Below are 10,172 nucleotides of genomic sequence, written 5' to 3'. Positions count from 1 at the left end.
CTTCTGAGATGGGGGGCACTGATAAGACATGGTTTTAGGTAGAGCAGGGGGTGAGACAGGAGAGGTCTGCTGCACCATGTGTGTTAACTCCCTTAGGGGGTTGATCTCAGGCTATAGTGGTGACAGTGCTGAGATTTAACCTCTAGGCAACCTGGGAGGCCCCTCAATCCTCCCTGTATTTAACTTAGTATACCTATCAAAACTTCCACGTTAAGCAGACCACTGGATATTAAAGACCAAGAAATAAACCAAGATACTAGTGTAGCAGGAACAAATCTGAAATTTCTTAGGATATAGGTAATATTTAAAAATCACAAGGCTGGATGGGGTGGATTGATCATTCAAAATTTATTGAGCCCTTGTTTTGTTTTAAATCCATCTTAATGTGGAGGGATGATGAAATAAACATACATAGTATGTTAGAGATCAATGTTAAGGAGAAAAATAAAGGATGCCCGGGAATATTGCTTTTAAGCAGGATGATTAGGAAAGTCCTCAGTGGGAAAATAAGCTTAGTCTTGAAGGCGGTCAGGCATGAGCTGCGTTTACACCTGGACTACCTAGACTGGCATTCCAGGTAGAAGCAATAGCAAATACAAAGGCACTAAGACTGGAGCATCTTGAATAAGTTAATGGAAAAGCGAACAGGGGAGAATGCGGATGCCGGGATTGGAGATTAGTACCTACAGGTTACGGGGCTTGGGCTGGCGAAAGAGGGCGAGCCGGGGCAGCTTGATAAGGTACTTAAATTGTTCTATGGAAATGACTGAAGGTGCAGCCTAAACCAAAGCGGGAAGTTCAAGTTTGTTGTTAGCTCCTCCCCAACCCCGCCCCGCTCTGTGTGCAAAGCCTAGCTCGCGACCGGAACTTAAGTTCCCAGCGTGGTACCGGAAGTGGTTTTCCACCCGGCCCCATTTTACCAGAGGTCGGGCTTCCGGTAGCGGCGGCGGGAATCAGGCTGTTGGCGGGCGTCTAGGCCTCTAAGGAGGCGAATCCGTGGGGAATCGGGACCATCAAAACCGCCACCATGGTGAGGAGCTGCAACCCTGCGGCGCGGGATTCAAGCCTGTTGTGTAGGGGGGTTTGCGACCGATCGAGGAGGAGGCCGTGGTTTGGAGCGGCTCTTGGCGATGAAGGCCCAGGCCGAGGCCGCTGCGTCCGGACAGGGGAGACCCGGACCTTGGTGGTTCGGAGTGGTGGGGGAGGGAAAGGATGGACTTTGGGGACGGAGACCTGGGTCGCTTTATGGGGGTGAGCTGAGCGAAGGGGGGGCGTGGAGTTCAGGCCGTTTTAGCCGTAGTGGTTGGGACCCGTTAGGCACCGAGTAAACTTTTGGCGAGTAAGTGTATGTTTGGAGTTTTGGAGTTTTGGCATTGGAGCCGCGGGACTGGGGAAGATCTAAGAGGCTCAGACTGGAGAAAGGGGTCGAGGGTCTGAGGAGTTGCGGGAGGAAGCGCAAGAATTTGTGGCTGAAAGTTGAGAGCCTTCCCGGAGTTAGTCGGTGGGGAGGAGGGAACCGCGGGAGAGCGAGGGGCAGTGTTCGGAGGAAGAATGCGGCGCATTTGTTCAGCAGAAGAGGGATGAATACGTCTGGCTTAGCAGGAGCTGGCGCCACAGAATGCAATGTTTCCTGCCTTCCTGGTTCACTCTGTCGACGGGCCGACTGGTGCTGTAATGCTGTCTGGTAACGCAGCGTGGAACGAAAGTAACGGCAGGGGCGGGTCAGTGTTTGCTGGAGTAGATGGGCCCTGAGCAGAGTCCTAACGGGTTTGGCAAGCGAAAATGAGAAGCAAATGTTATAGCCCCGAAGAACTTGACGAGCAAAGCACGGAGGATATAACACGATTGGAAGTAACTGGCGGGGGGAAAGGGAAGAAGAGGAGGAAGCTTTGATGGAAAGAATTGGCAGGAGCCAACTTATTAAAGGCCTTGTGGGCCGCTGGTGGTGGGCTTGCCATTGAAGGATTTTAATCAGCAGAATGACATGAATTGGCATCCTGTTCTGTAGCGGTTAACTTTTGAATGAGCAGGAAGCAGGGAACCCTGGAGAATTGGTTCAAAAAGTAGATTCAGGCCAACTAGATTCTAACACTCCTTCCAGTCTGTGAGGCTGGGCAAGCTTTCCCAGCCTCACTGGTCTTCTCTGTAAATAGAAGTGATAATGGACCTGATTTTGAGGAATGTGAGTGCTTATCACAGTACTTTATAGACTGTGTGCACTGAGTATAAGTTAACTGTTGCGACCAGGTGGGCCCATAAGACCAGGTGGGTGGGAAAGTGTGGAAAGTGCCGTCAAGGCTGGAAGCTGTGAGACCATGAGCTGTTCAAATCTGAGACACTTGCAGGTTCAGGAATCCTTTCCGGCCTAAACTCACAGATGCAAGAACAGCAAGCACAGTGGACACTTACGGGAGTTGGGGCTGGCCCACACCAGTCACACTAGTGAAAGGCTTGTGAACAAATCAGTTTTACTTCTAGAGAGAAGTATAAAACTGCAAGGGCATCCAACAATTCACATTGTCTCTGTTTTGATAAACTTACTTGGAAGGCAGGCTGTAAAGCAGAAACGGTTGGGTTGGGTTAATTAAATAATTTAATATTGTCTGTCAGAAAGTTTGCTTCTGAAGGTGGTTTTGGAGACAAATTCTTTTTTTTTATTACAAAGTTTATTTTTACATCATTTTGCACATTTTTTTTTCCATTCAATTGTAATCCCCGCGGGTTTCCCATCACCAAATCACCCCTGTGCCACCACCATAGTCTAGTGCATTTCCCTCCCTTCTCTCCTCCCCCCCTTTTGATCCCATTTCCCACTCCGCCCCCACAGAATGTCTCTGGTATATGATTGTTCATTATTTTTGTTATTTTCTCGCCTGGTCCATTATACTCCTGCTATGAGTGAAACCATCCGGTATTTTTCTTTCTCTTTCTGGCTGGCTTATCTCACTAAGCATGATCTTTTCCAGCTCCATCCAAGTTGCTGCAAAAGACATGTGTTTCTCTTTTTTGGTTGCTGAGTAATATTCCATTGTATATATGTACCACATCTTTCTAATCCAGTCATCTACTTTTGGGCATTTGGGCTGCTTCCATGTTTTTCCAATTGTAAATAAAGCAGCAATAAACATGGGGGTACAAGTGTCTTTTTCAATCAGTGTTTTTGTGTCTTTTGGATAGATACCTAGGAGTGGGATTGCTGGGTTGTAGGGAAGCTCCATGTTTAGCAGCTTGAGGAACCTCCAGACAGCTTTCCATAGTGGTTGTACTAGTTTGCATTCCCACCAGCAGTGCAGAAGAGTTCCCTTTTCACCACATCCTCGCCAACATTTGTTGTTGCTAGTTGTTTGAAGATGTGCCATTCTCACTGGGGTGAGGTGGTATCTCATTGTGGTTTTAATTTGCATCTCCCTTATTACGAGTGATGTTGAACATTTTTTCATATGCCTGTTGGCCATCTGCATTTCCTCTTTGGAGAAGTGTCTTTTTAGCTCTTCTGCCCATTTTTTGATGGGGTTGTTTACTTTATTTTTGTTGAGTTTCATCAGTTTGGAGACAAATTCTTAATTTGGGAATTCAGTTTTCACATTTCTGATAACAAACTTCTTATGGATTTTCAGTGCTAATTCCATTTGAATTCTTAACACCGTCCAGCTTTTTTAATGGGACGTGGTTGTTCCACAGCACTGGAGCCACGCACCTATAGTCTGCACCCTGGCAGATGGTATCTGGTGTGGGTGGTTGGATTAATTAGGAGACACCCTGCCCTCACCCTGACAGTGACACTGTGTAGATGAAGGCATTGTAATTGTAATATGAGGAAGATGGTTTTAGGGCGGGGGAGAGTGACAAAGGAGGGCTGAAAACAGTGACTTGGGAGACCTGGGGAAGGGCTGTGGCTGAAAGTGTTAAGAAAATCTGTTGAGAAAGGAAAAGATCATGGTGGAAGTTTTTTTTTTTTTTTTTAAATAACATAGTTTATTTTTACATCATTTTGTGCCTTTTCCCATCACGGTTGTAATCCCCGTGGGCTTCCCATCACCAAATCACCCGTGTGCTATCACCATAGTCCAGTGTACTTCTGTCCCCCCACCCCCACCATTTTTGATCCCATTCCCCACTCCACCTCCATAAAATGTCTGGTATATAGTTGGTCAATATTATTATTTTCTCCCCTGGTCCTTTATACTCCTGCTATGAGTCTGATATTTTTCCTTTTCTTTTCTTTCTGGCTTATTTCATTAAACATGATCCCTTCCAGCTCCATCCATGTTGCTGGAAAGGCTTTTTTTTTTTGGTTGCTGAGTAATATTCCACTGTATATATGTCCCGCACCTTTTTAATCCAGTCATCTGCTTTTGGGCAGTTTCCATGTCTTTCCAATTGTAAATAAAGCAGCAATAAACATGGGGGTGCAGGTGTCTTTTTGAATCAGTGTTTTTGTGTCTTTTGGGTAGATACCTAGGAGTGGGATTGCTGGGTCCTAGGGAAGCTCCATGTTTAGCAGTTTGAGGAACCTCCACACAGTTTTCCATAGTGGTTGCACTATGGCTTCCTTATGGTCGAAGTTTTTAAGCAGGACGAGCAGTGTGTCAGTTCAACAGTGCTGGGTCTCATCTGCTGCTCTCCTTGCAGACTGTGGGCAAGAGCAGCAAGATGCTGCAGCACATCGACTACAGGATGAGGTGCATCTTGCAAGATGGCCGGATCTTCATTGGCACCTTCAAGGCTTTCGACAAGCACATGAATTTGATCCTCTGTGACTGTGATGAGTTCAGAAAGATCAAGTAAGGACTGGGCTGTGGGGGGTGGGAGGTAGGAATTTGGGTGAGGGGAAGTGGATTGGGTGGGTGGCTCAAGTGATAGGTGGTACCTAGCTGGTTCCTCTGTTGGCTGTACGGTTTGAGGGGAGATTTAAATGGGGACGTTGGACACTGAGAAATTTCCTTCTTTAGTCCAACAAGGCTTGCTTTGTAGTTCTAGTAAAAGTTTTAAGGAGGGCTGCTAGGCTTTTTGTTTCTCTGACTTTTATGCCCCTGGGTATTGGGGTAAAGGGCTCTCATGTTCTCCCCACAGGTGTAAGGGGGGAGAACTTGATTTTCTGGCCTCATTGCCTATTTGTAAAGCTGTAGCCTAGAGGGCTCTCCCAGTGCAGCCTGGTCTGAAACTGCTTTAAGAAGCCTCTGACCCTCTTCAGGGTAAGTGCTCAGCTCCCCATGTGGGTTTGGGGCCAGTGATTTCTGTTGACTTTAATAGAAACAGGTGGAGTTATTTTTGCTTTGCTATGATTCCATAAGTTACTGGATAACCCTTGTCTTAAAAGACTCACAGATCTTAAGCTTCTGGCCCATTGAAAGATGTGGGCTAGCTTTTCATCCTACTTAAATCATGGCATTTTGAGGCCCCAAAAATCGATGTGACTTTCATGATCATCCAGCTCTCTTTGCAATGTGTAGTGTCATTATGTTGTCAGTGGCTGTGAATTCCCTTTGATTCCTTTTGGGGCTGTTGCTTTCCTTGTGCAAGTCAAGGAAAATTGATAGGGATGGTGGAATGCCAGGTACACATTAGAGGGCCCAGCAGATCAGAGTGTAACTATTCCAAATGGATCTCTTGCTTTTCTTATTGAAGCTAACTTTACTCTGATAGTTAAAAAATATATAATAGGAAGTAGTTCTTAAAAACCCAGGAAAGGTATATGAAAAAAATTTAGGTATCTAGAAGGGCTTTTGGGGGAGGTTTGTGTGAAAGGACAACATATAATGTTTTTATTAAAAAAATACATGGTTGACAAGCCATTGTTGTATTATGGTTGATAATATAATTGGTAAGTCAGAAAAGAAAGAAATGTTCAGTCACAGGAAAATCACTACTAATATAAAAGGTCATTAAAACAAAACATTTGATTTTGAAAGTCAGGGTATTTTTGTCTTTATTTTTAGGATGTTGGCTTTGGTTTTTCATTGTGTTTATTTTCTGTTTATGTTTATATTTTGTTCATTTTTTTATGGTTGTTATTTGGAGGTATGTTTTTGTGCTTTGAGGACAGGTGTAATTTATGGATAGCACTTACCTTTTCCTTTATGGCTTCTATTTCTGATATAAGGGATGAAATTATAGGCCTTTGGGGTTGAATTAGTGCTAAAGGGACACAACCAGTAAGTGGGGTGAGTGGGATTCATTTGACTAGACAAATTGTTTAGGTTGTCCCCTGACACTGGTGAGGCCTTCAGCTGAAGGGAGGAAATAGAATAATAGCAAAAGACTTGACTAAGGGGAGGCATTCATGGCACTTACGGAATGACATATGAGTTAGAGCGAGGCTTTCCTGACTAGTCCTGTCTCTTAGTCTGTGCGTCCTCATGGCATTGGGAACAAGCACTTAAGGGGTTCAGATTCAGCCAGCGAAGACTATCCAGAGGAGCCATCCTAGGAGAAGTTTATCATCTTTCAGTATAAGCAGATTTTGGAGGCCCCTAGGCAGGTGATCATGCACTTTACCCTGTTTTTAATGCTTGCTTTCCCCCCCTTCTTCCCCCTAAACCTCTCTTTAGACCAAAGAACTCAAAGCAAGCAGAAAGAGAAGAGAAGCGAGTCCTTGGTCTGGTGCTGCTTCGAGGGGAGAACCTGGTTTCAATGACTGTAGAGGGGCCTCCTCCCAAAGATGTAAGTCAAGCAGAGTGCCAGCGCAGGGCCAGGAGCCCTGTGGGAGGGAGACATACCATGAATCGGGCTCAGGGTTAAGACTCCTTGCATTACACCCCAGCCACCCTTTGGTTTTATCCCCCCTTTATAGATAAGTAAGTAGAACATTAAACAGTTACCCTCCAGGCTAGAATAGACAGTGAGCTAGAATTTGAGGGCTTCTGACTTTAAAGCCCCATTTGCTTCATTAGTTGATTTATTTACATGGTGAGTTAGGTGAAGAGGTACCCAACTCCATCTGGGACTAACTGGACTTCAGAGTCATCACTCCAAACAATAAAATGCTGTATATGTAGCTGTCAAGTGATAGTTAAAATATTTATTGAGCATCTCTTGTGTATCAAGCACTTGTGTTTTATTTAAACCTTACAATAATTGTTTCAGATAAATAATCTTATTTTTTAAACCGGGATTTAGTTAACTTACCATGATGTCTCAGATAGTAAGTGAAGAAACTGACTTGATGTGAGCGGGCTTGGTTCCAGCTCCCAGTCCACATTTACCAATAGAAGAGGCTTTAGATACTCAAGTTCATTTTCCCCTTTTTAATTAAATTTTAAAAAATAATATAATAGTTTATTTTTACATCATTTTGTGCCTTTTTCCATTTCATTTGTAATCCCCGTGGGCTTCCCATCACCAAATCACCCGTGTGCCATCACCATATATTTTCCCTTTTTTATTTAAAGATGATGTCAAAGAAATACTACTCTTATTTTTATCCACATGTATATTTTTGTTCTTAACATATATGTAACATTTTGTTCAGCCTTTTCAATAATTGTGCTTTTCCGCTTTTCCAGTTGTATATTAAAGTAATGTTAAAGACTTCAAAGAATCTCCGAAATAAGTAACCTTGTACTTAACATTGAAGCCTTTTCTAGTTAGAATTATCTGCAAGGGATGATATGCTTATTGGTTCAAAGCATATGTACATATTTATTCATAACTCAGCATCTATTTCCAGTAGAATTAGCTACTTTGATGTAGCCCACTGCATGTCTTCATGACCACAACAGGTCTAGCGTAACCCTGCCCTTGGCAGATGAAGAAACATGCCCTGATTGTGGGATTAAGAATCAGAGCAGACCTGGGCCTCGTGTCTCTGATGCCAGGTCATATCCTCTAGTCCACCACGTAAATCTGAGGGACTCTCTTGGTAGTGGTATTTGAAAGTGTACTTCTGCTTAAGTAGTCAGCAGGTACTTCAGCATGTTTTTGTTTTTTAGACTGGCATTGCGCGAGTGCCGCTGGCTGGAGCTGCTGGAGGCCCAGGGATTGGCAGGGCTGCTGGTAGAGGAATCCCAGCTGGTGTTCCCATGCCCCAGGCTCCTGCGGGACTTGCTGGGCCAGTCCGCGGGGTTGGTGGGCCATCCCAACAGGTGAGATGGGGAAGGGCACTGACTTCGGGTTTAAAATAGAGGACCGAGCAGCCATGGGTCGAGAAGATGATGGAATGCCCAGCCTGTAACTGGGACAGGTTGTAGGTGTTTCATTGTGCTTTGTGTGTGGTCTGAGAATCAAGTGAAAAGGAAAGCATGCTATTATGAGTTGTATGTTGATGCTGTTTGGGATTCATAAAAAGTACACTAGTCAGTTTTGGAGCAAAAGCTTTCCGTGATGACATTCCAACTGCATTCTCTTATAACCTCTTACAAAAAATGAGGGGGCTTCTCTACTTTGGATTGGGCATCCTTAAATCAGGCCTGGATGAGGGGAATTGGGCAGTGTCGCTCGATCTTCCCTTCAGGTGGCTTTCATTAAGTCTGAGGCCAGGAGTTGTAGCTTACCAGGTTTACTGCCTGTCATTTCTCTACCTGGGTGGGGAGGGAGCGGGATACTGCATTGTACTCTGTTCTTCTGCCTAACTCCTTTCATGTGTCCTCTTAGGTGATGACCCCACAAGGAAGAGGCACTGTTGCAGCTGCAGCAGCTGCTGCCACGGCCAGTATTGCAGGGGCTCCAACCCAGTATCCACCTGGCCGTGCAGGTCCTCCCCCTCCTATGGGCAGAGGTGCACCCCCTCCAGGTGAGGACCCTGCAGGAGACTTGCTAATTGATAAAAGATGCCTGAGCTGGATTCATGATGAGATGTAACTGTGACTGAAACTGATGATGAATTTGTGTAATTAAGCAGGATTACTCTGAGATCCAGCCTGGCTGACCGACCGTGGAACTAGCTGGACAAGAGCCATCGGGAGCCCTATTTTAGCTCAAATCCCAGCTTGCTAGGAGAGATTGGGATGCTGAAATGGTCCATCTGTCTCAGAACTTGATGGACAGCTTTGTTTCCTGTTACCTTTTCAAGACAATTGAGTTGTATTCTGGGGGTTTTTCTCTTGCAGGCATGATGGGCCCACCTCCTGGTATGAGGCCTCCCATGGGTCCCCCGATGGGGATACCTCCCGGACGAGGAACTCCAATGGGCATGCCCCCACCGGGGATGCGGCCCCCTCCCCCAGGGATGAGAGGTAAGTATTGGCTTTGGCTGCTTTCCCTAGAGCAGTGTTGGGGTGAGAATGTGAGTGGAGATTGTATTTTGACCCTACCTTGTGGACTTACAGGCCCTAAGCCTTGGGAAGAGAATTCCTGTCCAGAAAGGAAAGTGGGAACAAGTACCTCCCTCTTAGGACAGAGTAGCCCTACACTCAGGGAACTTCTCAGTGACTAGTAGGGCACTGAATAGTGCATCTGGAGAGTTCCCAACAATGGCCATGGCATTGTCTTAGCCCTTTGGTTTGACCAGTGTAGTTAAAAGGGGGCTCTGGTAGTTAAAAAGGGGCTCTTGATTTGGTTATACTAGCGATAATGTGTAGCTGTTTAACTTTAGTTTGAGAGATGCTGACGTAAATTGGCACTTGCATTTTATAGATGGGGAAATAGGCCGTGGGAGTACACAGTCCTGACTCGCAGACCAGTGTCTTTCACCAGTCTGCAGGGGCCTCTGAGACAGCCATGGCCACATTTAATGATCCCTTGTGTCTCTAGTTTGGGTTTTCCTTTTATGGGTTTTGTAAGTATAGAAACCCAGTCAGTCCCAGGGAAGTCCTGAGTTAGCACCTAAGGTCCCGCTGGTTGCTTGGTAACTGCAGGGTGTGGGAGGCTGGGGCAGGGTTGGGTTTTTGAGTTGCAGATCAGGCACTGACTAAACTTCTTACTCTTACTTCAGGCCTTCTTTGACCCTTGGCCACAGAGTTATGGAAGTAGCTCCACAGAAGCGTGGGCCCGATTCCCCAGGGCCACGTTACCACAGACCTGTTTGTTTGTTACGCAGTTGTTCGCGGAGTCTCACCGGGTTGTCTGGTTTCCCTTACAGGGCCCCCTCCCCCGGGAATGCGCCCACCAAGGCCCTAGAGTCATCTTGGCCTTCCTCAGCTCCCTGCCTGTTTCCCGTGAGGCTGTATATAGTCCTTTTATTTCCTTGTGGCCTGTGAAACTAGTTTATAATAAACTCTTCAGAGACTATCTTA

The 10,172-nt window shown here is 45.6% G+C and overlaps 1 protein-coding gene across 1 annotated transcript; it reads left to right on the top strand.

The window, feature by feature from the left end:
- The first annotated feature begins 886 nt into the window (after window positions 1-886).
- Window positions 887-10,172, top strand: SNRPB (small nuclear ribonucleoprotein polypeptides B and B1). The gene is made up of 7 exons (XM_004687339.2): window positions 887-1,030; window positions 4,633-4,784; window positions 6,552-6,663; window positions 7,932-8,084; window positions 8,593-8,731; window positions 9,048-9,173; window positions 9,872-10,172. The coding sequence occupies exons 1-7, from the start codon at window positions 1,028-1,030 to the stop codon at window positions 9,880-9,882; spliced, it is 696 nt and encodes a 231-aa protein (XP_004687396.1). The 5' UTR covers window positions 887-1,027; the 3' UTR covers window positions 9,883-10,172.

Source organism: Condylura cristata, unplaced genomic scaffold, assembly GCF_000260355.1.
Source record: "Condylura cristata isolate star-nosed mole 26May11 unplaced genomic scaffold, ConCri1.0 scaffold00022, whole genome shotgun sequence".
Classification (NCBI taxonomy): Eukaryota; Metazoa; Chordata; class Mammalia; order Eulipotyphla; family Talpidae; genus Condylura; species Condylura cristata.
The sequence above is the reverse complement of the archived record's forward strand: the minus strand, read 5'-3'. Positions and strand labels throughout refer to the sequence as shown.